This window comes from Podarcis filfolensis (genome assembly GCF_964270895.1).
Source record: "Podarcis filfolensis genome assembly, chromosome: 5".
Taxonomy (NCBI): domain Eukaryota; kingdom Metazoa; phylum Chordata; class Lepidosauria; order Squamata; family Lacertidae; genus Podarcis; species Podarcis filfolensis.
The window spans coordinates 17,784,035-17,801,722 of record NC_139608.1 but is presented as its reverse complement, the minus strand read 5'-3'; the positions used below and the strand labels follow the sequence as shown (position 1 = coordinate 17,801,722).

The following is a 17,688-nucleotide window of genomic DNA, read 5'->3' as shown; positions in this document are numbered from 1 at the left end:
ATTTCAGAATCTTAATGTGATGTAAAATATTATTTTTCAAAATTGTGGTGCTGAAACCAAACAAGAATTAGGAGAATGGAAATAAATAATATCTAAATTAAATTCCACTCTGTCCATAGGTGGTGGTGGGGATAGCCACTAATAATAAATGATGTGCCAATAATAAATGATAGCTTTGACAGATTTGACATCATTGCAATAAGATTCCAAACCTCCAAATGGTACACTATAGGAGAGGAGAAAGTAAACAGGAGAACTCAGAGATTGGACTAGGGTGAAAGGTAAATTTGCTCTCTGTTCTACCCTCATAATCAAGCTTCTGTATCCTACTCCTTCCTCAGCACAATCTCATCTCATATCTGGTTTCTTGGCGAACACTAGGGCGCGACAAACGAGCACCTCAAAATTTATTGCGGGATTCACCTAACATACTCATTCATGTTTTTTTGCTAGCAAAAAGCCATTTCTGAGCTTAGGGAAGAGAGGGAGTTGCGGGTTAACCCCTCCCCCACACGCGGGGGCTGGCCTTTTGCCCCCGCGAGAACAGGGAATCCCCGGGCGTGCCTTCGACCCTGCCCGCCAATCGACGGGCTGGGGAGGCGGGGCCCGGGGACTGCCCTCTTTCCCCTTTCCAGCTGAGCGGTTTTTTCCCATCCCACCCACCCTTTAGGCTTAGCTAGCTATGACCTTGCTATGGACTCCGGTTGGTCGCTGCAAGGGGCCTGGTAGGAATTTTTCCAATTTGGCGCACTTCTAGCCTTTTGGTTTTTTCGCCTACCTCGTAGCAAACGTCACAACTTTCGCGGTATTGGCGGTTAGGCATTGGCAGGGGGTTGAATTGTTATGCAAATGAATGGGGGGAAGGAAGCGCCATCACCTTCCCCCAATGAAAAGGGTAGTCCGGTAGAGGACTCCGGGGGGCGTTGCCTTGTCCGAAACCTAGGGAGGTAAGGGCCTCCGGCACACCCCCGAGCGGTGACACCTGTGGGATCCTAGTTGGCGTACTTCAACAGGACTCCCACGGCTTGTGGATAACCCTTCCCGGTCTCCATGCCGGGTAGTCGATAGGAGCCAATGCCTAAGGCCAATACCTTTCAATTCTGCAATCAATAAAGTTGTGGCCTTTTTATGCCCATTAACCTTAAATAATGTGTCCAGTGTCTTCATTTCACATGGGGGAGGGGACTCGCCACGCAATGAGATTTCCTTCCCTGAATTGTCTCAGGGAAGGAGACAACGACATCCCAGAACTGTTTATGCAGGGGATCATTTCATCTGGGAAGCTAATATACTTGTTCAGGGTGGAGGTTTGTAACAGTGTGGCACTGAATTCCACACCTATTTTCCTTACATTTATTGTGATAATAAGTACCACAGAAATCAAAATCCCTCTTACATTCCTTGTTGCTTTTCAATGAATGAGATTATGGGAAATTTCAGTTTGGTTGCATAAATGACCGATCCTTCCTTGCTAAAAGACTTGAGTTCAGTTCAAAGAGCAACAGCGTGCAATTTCAAGGCACTTACGTAGGGTATCCTAGCTGCCCTCATTGCATCGTACACTTCGGCAACCTGGGAAGTGTTTTTGTACCCGTAGCGGCAAAGCTGGAATCCTAAGGCCCAATAGGGTGGCATGACAGGCCGTCCAATTAGCTACAAATGAAGAACAAATCATAGAATTGAAACAAAACAAAACATTGAAATGTGGTAGCACACAAGCAGTCCCACAAAACCAATAAGAACTGATGCATCCGGTCTGTACAGTTGGCCTTCATGATGCAAATATCCATCCATATTGGATGGACATATAGAGAAACTGGTAAAAAAGAAATTAATCTCCATTGATACACTGGGATGTTATAGCAGTAGATGTCTTACTGCAGTGTATTCCTGAACTACTTCTTCTGGCTTCGGCCCTAAAACCATGTAAAAGTCCAGAATTCCTCCAATTGTGCGATATGTCAGGGCAGGTGTTGGCTGGAAGGTGACATCTGAAAAATCCAGAAGGATTAGGAAATTAATAATCAATTGCCATAAATGTATGAACAAAAAACGAAATTCTGTATAGATTTTTTTATTTTAAAAAATGTTGTTCTTTTACCCATAGCATTGCTGTTCAGCAAAAGAACTCCATGAGCACTTCCATCATTTTCAAGTCCCATGTAGAAGGGGTGAAAGCCATAGGAGTTCAGCTTGTACTGTAAAAAAATAAAGGCAGAAGGATTGATTTCATTTCTTCTGCATCTAAGTCCACATATCTCTTCTGCAGATATACACATATCTGGATGAAGCCCGGGGTGTGTGCCATCTCAAACTCAGTCCTGAACAATTCTTACTGCTCCACCACCCCAGTTCTTTGAGCAGAGGTATATTTGAGATATCAGTACTTAGCCAGGTTTGATTTCCCTTTGTAGGAGGAAGTTGCTAGAGGCTTGTGATTTTTTTGTTGGAACTTAAAAAAAAAGTTCATTGCTACCACAGCAGATCTTGAAGGAGAGGAAGCCTGTTTTTCAAAAACACTGCTAACTCAGTTCTGTCACTCTTCAGTGGCACTGTGCTGTTCTCCATTCATAACAACCTTAATACACACATCCCATTGTACTTTTTTCTGATTACCTCCTAGTCTTAGGCCACCCCAATTTCCATGGAAATATATGAACAGAGCATTAAAGGCTGTCAACAGATCTATCTCAAGTCCAAGACTCTGGCCCAAAGAAACCCATATTGACTAATAACAGAATTCTGATAGGAAACTCCTAAGATTACCCCTTCCCCCAACCATTTTTATAGACCAAATTACCATATTATACATTTACAGCACTCATTGTTTTCCTTTTAAAAGATGTTCATCGCTCTCTAAAAAATTCAAAGTTATTTTTGCTGTTTAGGAAAGGAAGCAAGTCCAAAGTAGGAAAACTGAGACAGTAACACAAACTGAGAAAGAAGCAGAAGAGTGAGCAAGAACTCAGCTTACACCGGGTGGTTGATCTTTTGTGAACATTCCCCAGGTCTGCCAGTTCATATCCCTCCGGAATTGAGTGTGCTCAGTTTCTCCAAATCCGTACACATATTGTGATGGTAGGCGAGTCGCAATCTGAATGAACATGTCACTAAAGGTGAAGCCCGGCACCTGAGAATTCCAGCTGCAAAAGAAGGATGGCTAGTCTATATCAGGCATGTCCAACAGGTTGATCGTGATCTATTGCTCGATCATGGGCTGTCCCTGGTTGATCTTTCGACCCCGTGAGAAATTTTCTAAAAAATAAAAAAAGCTCAACAACTCTGGTTAATCCTCCAGTGACAATGGGTAGATCACTGCTGGTTCTTTTATACTGTGAGTAGATTGCAGTCTCTTGGGAGTTGAATGTGCCTGGTCTATATCATATGGTACAACTCATGCAAAGCAGAAAAGTGGTCATTTCTCATGGGAGATAGCCAAGAAATAACCAATGCTTCTGAAAAACATGTGTGGCCACATATTCAAGATAAGAGCCAGGGTATTGGCTTCAGCTATAGTTAGGTGGCAACTTTACATTCAGTTATTTTCCAAATGAAGACAGGAGTCCCTGGTGTGCTCTGGTCCATGGGGTCACGAAGAGTCGGGCACGACTAAACGACTAAACAACAACAATTTTCCAAATGTGTATTTCTGAGGTAGTCCTATCTACATACATACTCTCTCTCTCTCTCTCTCTCTCTCTCTCTCACACACACACACACACACACATTTGTGTGTACCTTTTGGTCGGACGACACAGAAACCCAACATACTCTAACCTTATATTTTCTCCCACCCCCAAAGGAGAGTAGGAACATAATTGTTGACTGTTTGCCAACCCACATGTCCTCATTCCTGCAGCCCCCCACATGTTGGAGGCAGAATGTCTGCAGTGGGGTATCTGCTCTGTTCCAATAGGCTCTCACACAGATTGTAGGCACCTTCTCTTTAAAGGTGCTTAATTATGCAGGAAGCCTACTAAAGTAGAGTGGGTTTCATGCTCTAGATAGCTAGCCCTCAAAACACAGAGGGGAAATGCAAGAATAGTGGTGGATTAACCTGTGAATGTGTAAGGTGAGGGGTCACTGAGCTCATTCCCACTCATCTCCTTCCACAATCAGGGGTGGTGGTAAAAAATGAAAGAATATAGTTTATTTTATTTATTGAAGTTATATACCACCCTATACCCGGAGGTCTCAGTTTCTGGAATGTGAGTACAACATATTATCGGTTACTGTTCTGTAATTCTCAATCTTTCTCTTAGTATGGTACAGGCACATCTTTAACCTCTTTGGTGTTTAAGTGCAAATAAATGATCTGAGTCATTGCTAATTTTATTACAGAATCAGTGAGATTCAAATTGAGAACACTTTTCTTCTGGAGAAAAATATGTAGTAATTGTCTGGCCATTTGTCATCAGAACAAAATGTTTGTGCTAAACCTACAGGTTATTCCAAAAATCTCCACACCCCAGATTTTTGGAGTTATGACACACTTGTCCTTGCTTCCAAAGTGGAAAGGGTTTCACCATGTTTCTGTTTGATATTTACAAATTTTGTTCAGAACTTTAATTTTCCCCACTACATCTCTCTCTGCGTCACTACATTGACAATACAATGCCCTCTTGATGTGAACATACATGTTAGATTAAATCAATACTCTATTTGATTTAGCAAAGTAAATGTGCACTTGCCTGCAGTGATTTTTTTTTAAAAAACTCAGCAAATATTTGAACATACTTTACATGTTCCACACTTCAGTGAGTGGGTGAGACATTCCGGGGGGCAATGCTTACCAAGATTTGCCTTCATTTGGGGGAAGAAATACTCACTGGATTTTTGTAGGTTTTTTTTTATTAATTTCTAAAAAGTACAAGCAGAATATATTTGGAGGCAGACAGAACAAACCCTCTTTAGCAACCGCACATCAAATCCTCACAATGATCTCAGTTATTATAGATGTCATGATGGAATGCCATCCATGAGAGACATATTTAGAACTGGCAGCTCTCTAGTGCTAGGTTAAGCATTTATCCTTTTAAAAACAAATGAACAAGCATTCTCCTTCAATTAATGAGGAAAAATCACACACATTAAAAATTATCAACTGGGAGAGAAAAGTTCAAGAAAATTCTCATGGGTAAGGTGCAGGGTGTTGTGTGTGTGTGTGTGTGTGTGTGTGTGTGTGTATATATATATATATATATATATATATATATATATTGTCAGGGAACTGCCATCAGTACTGGAGGGAGAGCGCAAAAGCCAGAGGGATTCCAGAGAGCGTCCAGAGATCAGGAGAAGCAGCCCATCTTCTGGGGAAGAGAATCAGCGTAGCACCAGTGGAGAAGGGGGGCAGGTGGGGGAATCGGCGAGGCGTTCCCATGACTCCTTGCCTGGGACCAGCGGGGAGAGTAGGGGTCCTCCGTTGCCCACGCCCTCCCTGCGCCGAAGGCTTTCGCGCAGAGAGGGTAGGCGGAGACTAGGCGTCAAAGAGCTTCTTTGCTGGAAGAAGTTTAAGAAACGCCCACTCACGGATTCTGCCAGCGACTGAGTCAGCCACGGGTGAGTGGCGGTCCGGACAGATGAGGTTCACTTTGGCAGCCCAGCCGGGTGTTTGCACCCAGCCAGGGAGATAGGTACCTGCTTACGCACGAGCAACCCCTTAGAAACCCATATATATATATATATATATATATATATATATATATATACACACACACACATTAACAAAAGGGGTGTTTAGTTTGTTTGCTGCTTGCAGACCACTGGTCAGGCAATTACAGTGGTACCTCGGTTTTCGAACAGCTTAGTTGCCGAACAACTCGGAACCCGAACGCTGCACTCCTGAGCTTCTGTTTTTAGTGTTGCGCAGCAAATTTGAGTCCCCTGCATAGTAATTAAGCCTTTTTTCCTCTCGTTTCTGCCCTTGCCCTGCTCATTTGAGTCTCCCCCGCCGTCATAATTAAAGCCTTCCGTTTCTGATTGCAGTGTTCTGAGGTGATATTTGGTGCTTTGGTTTTTGCTATTTTTGTGTTTTTGTTTGTGTGGTTTTTCATTTTTGTGACTGTGGTTGGCCAGGCAGACTCCAGGATGCTTGAAAAACGTTTAGTGGAAATAACAACACACACACACACACACACACACACACACACACACCTTCCCTGTCTGAATTTGTGTGAATGATACCATAGCATCATAAGCAAGTTAAGACCTTGGTTCAGGGTGTTTCCTGCTGATCCTTGCTGAAATGAATCTATCAATGAAATCAAAGGTTCCACTTACATAATAGTTCCCGTGCTTTTGCGTCGGATCTGAAGGCCAAATGGATTGTTCACAATGTCCACTTGATACAGCCGGCTAGCTTCTGTACTTTGAGAGCTGCTTGGCGTGAAGAGCGGGACTGGAACTTCGTATCTTTTGTGGTTGGGATCATAGATCTACAGAGAAGGGAGCATTCTTCAGCGTGCATAAGATATGTAACAAAACCAAACATCACAAGGACCTGCTTGTCTAGAAGAGTCAATGCAAAAGGACAGTTCAACTACTGTTTATTACCCATTTTATTTACATGAGAATCTCTATCCCACTTTTCCAATGCCCATGCACAATTTAAAATCACAGTTTAACACATTGCACACTAGTAAAAGGTACTTTAAAAAATATATTCAAAAACATCCATGGTAGAAATCACAGTAAAAAATGACTTCAGCAGGCAAAAGCTTCACAGAATTATAAAAATAGTATTGACCGATCTGGCAAAGGACAGCCAGAAAGAAAAAAAGGCCCTATTATTGCCCCATTGTAGAAATGCTCTGCTTGTTGGCACTGACTTTTCAAAGCTTCTTATCATGCACATTCTAATGGGTTGTCTGCAATGTTAGTTCCACTCAAAGGAGACCCACTGAAAGTAATGAGCATGACTAAATCATCTATTAATTTCAGTGGATCTACTCTGGTAGAATGCACTGGAGATACTTTCCAGGGCTTATCCACACTTACCTTTCCTCTGCTTTTTCCAGGTATAGTCTGCTCTTGAATGCTCCATATCCGAGGGCCCATTTTAATTTAAATTTTTGCTCTGGAACTTCCCCACAAAAAACATGCTCATTAAAGCTCAATCGGAGCAAATGGCAATCTGCAGAAAACCTGAATTGCTGTTTGCTCCAATTAAGCACTAAAGAACGGGTTTTTGTGGTGAAAGCTCTGGGGCAAAAAACAAACAAACCTAAACCCGACAACAACACTCAGACATAGAGCTCTTAAACATGAACCTATGCCTGGGGAAAAACAGAGCAAAACGTAAGTGTTGATAAGCCTTTGATGTCTGCATATTGAAAGTACTTTTCTCCAGCAACAGCTGCAATGATGGGATTATCATGTCATGGAACTAAGAGGATGCTCCAAAAGGGTTTATTAAGAGTGCCATCCTTGGGGAAGGTTTGTTAGCTGCAGCATCTTAAGGGGGGGGGGTGTACTCCATGAGATTACAGTTTACCTTAAACTGCAGCATGTTGTCGTAATGGTAGGTCACTACCAAGCGAAGCTGGTCCACAGCTGGTGATTGAGACCCATAAGGATTAGGATAGATTGTGTTCCTCTGCAGATCAGCTGTCACGCCCTCAGCACTGTGTTGAATGTTACTGGCGGTGTAGCCATAATTCTTGGGATAAAAGCAGTGAGGCACACCAGGAGTAGAGACAACCTGAAATAAAAGACCATATTAAGTAAGTCAACACTATGAGAGAGGCTTCAGCAATAAACAGTAAATAGGTTTGACAATGGGCAATGGGAGGACTAATGAGGGCTAAGGCATACAAAGAGCTTAGAGAACAATTTAAGGGTATCTGTCACAAGTAAAATATGGTCAAAGCAACTTTAAAAACAAAACAAAAAAACTCAGCTAAAACTGCACATAAAAAGCCAATATTGCAAATCTGAAAGAAAGAAAGAAAGTCTTACATTCCCATAGTTTCAGATCAAAATTAAAAATTATCATCACAAAACAAAATGGTATCAGATGAGATTCAGAAACTGGGTAATTTTTTGGCACATCAAATGGTTCCATTTCACCTGTTTCACCAATTCCCTTTTGCTTACCTGCCAGAAACAGCCACGTTCTTCACAAGTGCTTTGTGTTGGTTCTGGGTATGGATAACAATTGAATTTTTCTGTATCTTCAGTAGACTGCCCCCATTTCAAGGTATACTTTTGCCCCAGTGCAAGCTGAAGACCTTGAATGTGCAAGAGCTTTGGAAATAATAATAAAAAAACAGCAACAAATGACAAAAATCATTTCACAGTTCTGTGTACATTAAACAGCAGCCTCATTTTTTTAAAAAAAATGTAGTTTTATTTAATTAGTTTATATGAAGTAGAGCTGGCTCTTTGCAGCATACAAACATAGCTATAAATGTATATGACAGCAGGCGGTAGCAAAAGGAAATGGAACATTGGGAAGAAGCCCCTTCATCTATAATAAGCCAAGATGGCATGGAGAAATTTCCCCAGGGACAACAGCCAAGTGGAACTCGGAGGTTCCATGTCAAGACAAGCTTAGGCAATTTCAATAGGTCAAATAGTGGGAACTGGGTTAGAAGTCTAGGGATGGAGATCATCAACAGGCAAAGGAGAAAACTGTCTAGGATGCGGAAGACAAGCAAGTTAGATTAAATGTGGTAGCAAAGACCTGAATTCTTAGCTACTGACAGAGGCAGAATATCGAGGATGCTGGATGGTGCAGTTTGAAAGAGGTGCCACTCTTGAGAGCTAATTGGGACCCGAGACATACTGTAACCACCAAATGAAGCTTACTGCAGGGCACAGAGCCTGAATGGTTTGATTTGCAGCTTCACAAGGGCTCATACCTGACTGGACACCTTATTTTCCCAGCAAGTAATCACAAGCAAAGAATGCTTTGTGCACCCTGTACCCTGTTACTTGCCTTCAAGACCCAAGCAATGTGGAACTGAATACAACCACCATTTTTATTCCTCTTCCCCTTTCAATTAGGGAAAAAAATGTGGAATTTAATGGTGCACGGGAAGAACTTTTACTAAAGTAAGTATTCTGGTGTCTATGTAACCATGAGAATAGTACCAAAATGAATGCACACCTAAAAGTAGAGATTTGGAGAAAATTCTTAAGTCATGAAAGTGGTTCATAGTGTCAACATTTTTTCCTTACCTGAGTTGAAGAATCATAGGTCTCATTATGACTGGATGAGATTGGTGCACCATTTTGAAACACCATAACATTAACAGGTTTGCTTGACAGTCCTAAAATTTTAATTTCGCTGAATTTTAAGTTGTTTGGGTCAAAATATCCCTCGTGGGCGAGGCTGATGTCCAAAGCATTCTGAAAGAAAGGGTATTTTTTTTCCTTTCATGCTGTTATTCATGATTTCACAATTGCTTGTCACAGCCTCTCTCTTGCTCCAGTCTGATTTCATCATATAAACTTTTGCTTGAGAAATAGCATCAAGATGGAGGACATTGCACAAATGTATTAGCAAACCATTTATGATACCAAATTCTACAAATCTATTTGCATGTATAAATGCTCAAAGCACTTGGATTGTTAGCCAGATTTTGACTTCTAAAGCTGCCAGAGACGGCTATTTAACATCTATTTTGAACAATTTAATTAGAACATCACTTAATGGAAAGGGTTCCATTGATTCCACTAATTACTGTGGGACAACCCAACTAAAATAGAAACTAATTGCACACTAAGGTTTCTTGACCAAGTGTGTGTGTGTGTGTTTATTTCTTTTTTCATTGTTTGTTTTTGTACATCTACTGCAAATGTTCTGAAACCTGTTGCTACGTGCAGGATAATTATATGCAGGTGCAAATGTACCGATTTATCACATCAAGGGTTTGCTATTTTAATTAAATAGAAGGCACATCTAAGGGCAGTGCCTGTCAGTCAATCAATTTCTAAATAGGTGCAGAGATCACTAGTCTCAGAAAGACCTAATTCTACACCAAAACTCGGCATCATCTAGGAGCAAGGATATAAGATTAGAGATTATACATACCTGACTGACATTAAATGTGTGTAAGAGGTAAAGGCCATTCTCATATGCATCTGTAATAAGAAAGCAGCAACAGAATGATTAAAGGGGAAGACTGCTAAGAGGACAAAGAAGCAGTTTCCATTGGTGCATGGGAATGCAAGAAGCAATGACAGCAAGCTTTAGAAGCACCAGTTTAACGTTACAAAAAGCTTAACAGCAACAATAAGTACCCCATCCTACAGCTCTCCTAGCAATATCATGGATTTTTATTTCTGTAGACAGGTTCTACTTTATGGGCACATTGATTAGAGACATTATAGTATGGGGGTTTCCTTCTTCAGACCTGTACTGGGCATGAGCCAGGCAAATATAAGCACTCTTAAGTGGAGTAAATATATGAAATTAATGGAAGTGAACGTTCGTTCAAAACCACCAAAGACATATTTACATTATATACTTAGGTATATGAACCAATCTAATTTGGATGTTATCCAAGGGGCTGGAAGACACTGTAGTGCAGTTCCTATGAACACCACTGGGGCAACATCAGAACTCCAGGCCATGTGGAGAAGTGCAACACAAGTTTCTTTACCATGTTTGTGTTACCCCTGTATTGGAAGGATGCAGCTGTTGGAGTGAGAATAATCAGGATATGGGCTCCTCTTATATTGTCTTGAACTATACTGAAAACACATCAGTGATGCAAGGAGGATCTGAAGTATAGCTGAATCCATGGTACTGGTAATTTTAGAAAGGGCCATAGGTTTATGTAGTTAATCATCTTTTAAAAAATATGGTTATTTGTATTCAGTACGTCTGCTATTAAAATACTTTTTAACGACTTTTCTATGTTCATGTGGTGGTGTTCTTCAAAATCTGCTAAAACAATATTGTTCCCATTCAAGCGTTTCCCATTTCAAGAGGATGATGCTGACACAGAAGAAGGCATGTTGCACCTTTTTATCAGGTGGTCTGGAACTTATTTAGCATCTAATTTGAATTTCACATATTCTTAATAAGCTGTGAAACAGCCTTGCAAAGAAGTGGAAGGCTGTAGCTCAGTGACAGAGCACATGCTCTGTGTGAAGATGCCTTGGTTTCAGTCCCTGGCAGGTAGAGCTGGGAAGGACTCCTGCCTGAAATCCCAGGAAGCCCTTGCCATTCTTTGCCAATGGGGCTGTTCTAATTGTCAGACTCTGTAGATGGCAGCTTTCCAAACTTACCAATAGTTGTTCCATCGTCCCAATAAAGAAGCCCTTGAGCAGCACCATTATCATCCAGTGCAACCGTAAGACCCATTGGTTGCTTTCGACTAAAAACAAAAGAAAACATTTAAATGAGAAATAATTTCGTTTTCATCACTCTTATGAATGAAACCATTGTCCTCTGTCATCCGCTCATACTGAGACATACGATATGCCATGGATTCCTGCCTATTTGTTGTTGTTTAGCCGTTTAGTTGTGTCCAGCTCTTCATGACCCCATGGACCAGAGCATGCCAGGCACTCCTGTCTTCCACTGCCTCCCGGAGCTTCGTCAAACTCATGTTGGTAACTTCTATAACACTGTCCAACCATCTCGTCCTCTGTCGTCCCCTTCTCCTTGTGCCCTCCATCTTTCCCAACATCAGGGTCTTTTCCAGGGAGTCTTCTCTTCTCAGGAGGTAGCCAAAGTATTGGAGCCTCAGCTTCAGGATCTGCCCTTCCAGTGAGCACTCAGGGCTGATTTCCTTCAGAATGGATAGGTTTGATCTTCTTGCAGTCCATGAGACTCTCAAGTGACTCCTCCAGCACCATAATTCAAAAGCATCAGTTCTTCAGCGATCAGCCTTCTTTATGGTCCAGCTCTCACTTCCATACATCACTACATTCCTGCCTATACTGTATCCCAATTTGTGCCCTGCATGGGTGTAGGGAGTAGGGAACAAGCCTGATTTGAAAGGGCATGTGGCAGTGGTGGGTGCTCTGCCGCTCACCTAGACCATTCTCAGAAAAAGTACCACACTTGGGAACTCAGCAGCAGCACCAGTGGACTTCAGGGCCTGAGGCTGGAGAGCTGACCTAAAAGAGAACTTCCTACCTGTGATCTGTCCCTGAGACTTAAATTGAGATCAGGCCTCATGACACTCGAAGCGTCATCCCTGTCTTCACGCTCCCTGTTGTAAGTGAGGGTGCTGGTTGCTGTGGATGGAGTTTAGCTACCAGATGACTTGGCACTGCTGAGGTCTTTGCCATCCTCATAGCAACATTTGGGGGTTTTTTGGGGGGTGGTTATTAGCATTAGTACACTAATACTTGTTGCAACTTTTCACAGTAGGGGTAGGAGTCATTGGGATCCATAGGTGTAATGATCTCTGGCATGCAAGCCAGCCCTGATAAGAAGTAATGACTCTCCGGTAGCTTTATGTACATTTATTACAAAAAAATCCATACACATCCAGAGCATGGCTTTTCACCTGCTCGCATTGACAACAGTTGGTGAGTCTGAAACTTCACCCCTCCCATGGCAGGAAGGATGCCAAACTCCTGCCTTTTCCCTCTTGCCCTTCTGTTGCCCTCTGATCTTTCCAAGCACCTAGAGCAGGGACTGAGAGGCTGGCCTCCCTCCTCCTCACTTTCACTTGACACAGTCTTATACCTCTGCTTATCTGGTGATTGCCTAGCAATGCTCTGACTGCCTTCCAACTCTCCCTCTTCTAGAGAGCTAACAGAGTCTTCCCTGGGAGGGGGGTTCAAATTGCCCTCTCTCGACTCTGTCAGCCAGCTCTCATCTGCAGAGTCGGTCCCTCATTCATTGAGTTTAATTTTTGAGTCTAACTCTCCCCCTCCATTCGGGGGGGCATGTTCCTGACACCAGGAGGTTGGCCCTTCCCTTCCCTCTTAAGATATCCCCTTAGAGGTCTTAGGCTGTCACTTCAAGGCCTTAGTCTCCCCTCTGGGGACCAGCATGGCCACTACACTTGCAGGAGTGGTCTGCCAGTAGCACTTCAGGCTATAGAAGGGACTCAAGGCTCTCCCTTTAATGTTACCCCAACATCTGGGTGGGATGGAGTACTGGCTGCTGATCACTGGAGCACCCACCCTATGCCACACCAAAGGTGTGCAGTAACCAATAAAAGTTGTGGTTATCTGACACCAACTTGACCATTTGCCAAGTTATTAGCCTCCACACAACACAGCCTTGATGAGCGCTGTGGACAGAAACAGGCAATCAGTTGTAGCTCCTGATACTTCAGATAATTGAGTATCTATGTATTTTTTTATTTGATCTACCTATATAAATAATTTGTAAATAAATAAACAAATAAAATTCCACATATCTGACTGTACCTGACATTAGTATTCAGATCAGGTAGTTGCCATGGGATAATGTAGCCACCTCTGAGATGAAGGTTGATGTGTTCAAGCTCAGCTTGTAAGACAGAATAATTTCCTCGGACTCCAATGTCCTTGCTCTGTTCATGAAAAGGGGGAACTTTCAGTCTTGTTTTCAAATGCTAAAATCTGTGCACACACACAAACATCTAGCCAATTGTTAATTACAAGTACAAGAAGTAAACTGTCTCCTTCCCAAGACTCACTGCTTTGGAGGTGGCAGCACAGGTCAGTGTCCTTCACTACGTCCCCAGTCTATTAAATCAATACATTTTACAAATCTGTGGGCCAACATTACATTTCGGGTAATTTTAAATGGCAGCCAGCCATTTTGGGAGCTTGGCTCCCATTCAGCAGCAGCATTGTTGGCTGCTGTGGTGACACATTTAGGGAGCCTAGTGGGGAGGGTGGTGAATGGCTGCACAATTGAGCAGGCTGGTGAGGGTCCCTTGGCCCATGACCTATCTCTCTGCTGGTGCCAAGCCTGTTCCTTAGGGCTGGGGGACCCACTGGAACAGAATGGGCTATGATACAAAGAGCTGAACAGGTGGGGAGGGGATATTGCACAAGGCAAAAGTGCTTTACCAGGCAAAGCTACCAGTGGATCTTGCTTCTCGATCCTGAAATACCTACACTGGCTCCCAGGACATTTCAAAGCACAACTCAAAGTGTTGGTGCTGACCTTTAAAGCCCTAAATGGCCTCGGCCCAGTATACCTGAAGGAGCATCTTCAAACCCAGGATAGGCTACCATACAAAATGAATATTGGCTATGTAACGCGTGCATTAAAGGCATGACCCTCAGCAGTTGTGATTCCCTGGAATTTTGGAAAGCCCTTAACACGACATATTACATTTTCCCCTTAATTTAATCTGTTTTCACATTTGGAAGATGGTTCAAAGGAATTTCACTTACTGTGTAATAATCATACCAGCGGGCATCAGGAAAGTAAGCATTCACTGTTGTTTGATTCTGTAAATCAAATACGTACATTAATGTTGTAGAAAAAAATCTTTATTATTCTTATTCTTAAACTTTGCCTTTACGTATCTACTTACTTCATCCAGCACAGGGCTGATGAGCAATGCCGGTCCCCAGAGAAACTGTCTGTCTATGTCCCACGTTGTTCTATCATCTGTAAATCTGAAAGCAACACACTAAATTATTAAGTGTGATAATGCTACTGGAAAAACAGTCTCACAATATATTAAAAATGGATATAGATTTGGATCTGGAATATCTTAGCAGAGTGATCCAAATATTGAAGGATATGGAAGCAGTTTAATTTATAGGTCTAATCAATAATGGGTGCAGATGGGGTGTGTGTGACAAAAAAAAGGAGATAGTTTTTTCAGTAAAAAGTCTCTAAAATCTCGACATAGGTGCTTTCTGGCAACAAATTGGGCTCAGAGCACACATAATGTATTTATTTATTATATTTATCAGTTGCTTTTAGCATAAACATGCTGCTAAACTGATGTACTCACACAAATACAAAGCACACTTAAGCTATCTTCAGGTGTTTGCCAAAATATACAAGATTTAAAACATATAAGTCCTGGCCCCAAGATCCCTAGACATATTTGTGCTGCTTGCTCAGTTCTTGACTTGACAGGCACCTCATCAAGGAATTATCTACATGAGTGAGGAAGTCTTCAAAAGTAGTTATGAGATCCTATCCTTAGTGACTTCATTTACATATTTCAATTTTTATTCTGCACCTTCTCCAAAGAGCTGTGGGAAGCTACGATACTCTTCCCCCAGACACGCTACCTTCATAACAATTCCTACCCACAAACTGGCTCTGAGGATGTTGGGAGAACCCCAAAATGATGCACAACAGTGGGAGGAGAGGAGAGATCATTCTATCAGGCAAGCGATTCCCACAGAACTATGTTGAACTCATCCCCCTAAGTCTTTAATAAACACAGAGAACTGAAATACCAGTCAGTGTCGTAGGCCATGCTACAACTCACGCTACAAGTCTGCACATATATTTTAATCTTTTAAATAAGAGCAAACCTTTTAGCATTGGTGACCAGGACTGTTTTGTCCAACAAGCTTACATTTTAAATGAACTTGGTAGAACATTTAATACTTACTCGTGGAGTAAAGGGCGCACAACTGTGCTTCCATGATCATGAGCCTCATACAACAGTGTGTAGAGATAGGGGAGCAAAGTGTATCTGGTATTGAGCACATTCCTGGATAGGTCTTCGAAAGCCTGATCAAAGGATACAGGATCTTGCCTCTAAAAACACAAAGCAGCCTAGTCATTAGAACTACTGAAACTCTCTCCAGTATTTATACATGGCAAACCTAGAACCACATATATTGTGCATATATTAGGGAGAGATTTTAAGTCATATAACTGTTGTCTTTCAGCTATCTGAGTTCTTTTATCTCTATTTTAGGTCAACATAAGCTGGGCAAGCTCTCAGCTTTATTTGACCCCCACAACTATGGTATCCAACGATTGCCACCAGAGGGCTGATTTACTCAATGTATGACTATAATTTGATTATACTTCAATTGATTATTTGTAGCTGAATCAGTGGCTTGGCCTCATTGAAAAACACTGTACTTCATGTAAGCATTATTTCAACAGTGTTAGGTCTGTGATGGATCATTCGCGTAGGCAAGTCATGAAGTGAAAGCTTTCACCATGTATGAGAACCAGTGTGGTACAGTGGTTAGTATGTTGGACAAAGAGAGACAACGGTTCAAATTCCAACATAGCCATGAAGTTCACTCAGTGACTTTGGGCCAGTCACCACAACTCAGTCTAAACTACTTCACAGGGTTGGTGTCAGGATATAATGGGAAGAACCAGGGATATAATGGGAAGAACAATGGAGAAGAAGTTCATGGTGAGCTCCAGCACCTATTTTTCTAGATAAATAGCACTGGGGAGAACCCAATATTCCACCTTGAGCTCTGTGGGGAAAAGGTGGGTATAAACGTAATAGTATTAAAATAAATTAATATGAAAATCAGAATAATAATGCAAATGTGCTTTTCTTGTTAAATCACGATGAGAGTTTTGATAGGAGGTGTGGCGTTTGCCTCCTAGGTGGGTCATAAGGAAAGGGTTAAAATGAGTGTGATGTGATTGGCCAGTGGAAACTGATAGGTGGAGTTAGGGTTAGAGGGGGAGTTGTGTGATAGTCAGTTGAGAGTTGGGAGTTGAAGAAGGAGGAGGGAGGTTAAGTCTGTGGGTTGGTTGAGTTGTGTGGTGAGGGAGTGAGAGGAATTGTTAGGTAGAGTCAGATAGATTGTTGGAATAATCAGTAGGACAGTTAAGGAACTAAGATTAAGAAACAGCCAAGAAAAATTAACTGAAACCATGGGCTTGTTCTTGCCTATAAAATAAACTTGATTATTTGTTAATGTTTACAACTGTCTGGTCTCCATGTGTACCCATGAGGAGAAACAGGTTGGTGGCAGCGAAGAAAGCAATCACAGTGGTGGCACAGGGTCAATAGACCGTCAAACGTCCGGGAGACCTGTGTGATTGCCACAGGAGGTGATACAGAAATGGAATTAAGTACATTAATAAATAAGTGAACCAGACCCTTCTGAAACATCAGGGAAAACCTGCTCTCCTTCTTCATATGATGTCTTACAAAACCCTCATGGTCTGCTCCTTTGGACCAATTCTACTTTTTATTTGCCCCAGCTTCAACATTTATATCAGCCATGTTAAAGCTGGGCCAGATACTCTGCACAGTAATTCACAGGGTGGTTCATTCCCTACAACACAGTTGTGGATGGGAGAGAACCTAAACACCCCTCTTAAATGCCTTGGGAATTTCTGTCCCAAATTAGAAAATGTAGCAGCTACACTGCTGAGAGTCCCTCTGCCATAGACTGAGGCAGCAACAAAGATTTCTGGAGTGGGGTGAGGAATCTCTCTGCTACTTCATCTTGAATTCCCCCTCCCAAATTCCTACTATTCACCAATTTTGCCCCCCATCCCAAAGAGATCAAAATATATGGGCAGAATTCTTGGGGCCAACATTATTTTAAACAACAAATGATAGAACTTGGTCCAAAGTGATCTTCTGTAGAATGGAAAAGGAGATAAGGAGGAATGAGTTGTGCCCCCGATTCACAGTAGCACCACTCACCTTTGAAAACATTTCACAAATTTCAAGTGTGTGAGAGAGAAGGGAAGAAAAATTCCCAGTCCGGTCTACAGAACATGTGACACATTCTGCTAAATTTGCCTTCTTTCCTGCAGGGCACCACTCAGGACTTTTAAAGGGGGGAAAGGAGTGCTAATGAGTGATGTCA

At 42.1% G+C, this 17,688-nt stretch overlaps 1 protein-coding gene across 1 annotated transcript in view; it reads right to left on the bottom strand.

The window, feature by feature from the left end:
• Positions 1-17,688, bottom strand: part of SI (sucrase-isomaltase) — a 125,399-nt gene that overhangs the window by 39,099 nt on the left and 68,612 nt on the right. Inside the window, exons 41-54 of the mRNA XM_083613018.1 lie at positions 15,495-15,643; positions 14,451-14,535; positions 14,308-14,364; positions 13,348-13,472; positions 11,242-11,330; positions 10,040-10,089; positions 9,184-9,354; positions 8,098-8,247; positions 7,496-7,702; positions 6,283-6,437; positions 2,975-3,143; positions 2,102-2,198; positions 1,879-1,991; positions 1,528-1,653 (exon numbers count right to left, since the gene is read on the bottom strand). Of these exons, the coding sequence (XP_083469144.1) occupies positions 1,528-1,653; positions 1,879-1,991; positions 2,102-2,198; positions 2,975-3,143; positions 6,283-6,437; positions 7,496-7,702; positions 8,098-8,247; positions 9,184-9,354; positions 10,040-10,089; positions 11,242-11,330; positions 13,348-13,472; positions 14,308-14,364; positions 14,451-14,535; positions 15,495-15,643 (1,743 nt within the window). The remainder of the gene's footprint in view (positions 1-1,527; positions 1,654-1,878; positions 1,992-2,101; positions 2,199-2,974; positions 3,144-6,282; positions 6,438-7,495; positions 7,703-8,097; positions 8,248-9,183; positions 9,355-10,039; positions 10,090-11,241; positions 11,331-13,347; positions 13,473-14,307; positions 14,365-14,450; positions 14,536-15,494; positions 15,644-17,688) is intronic.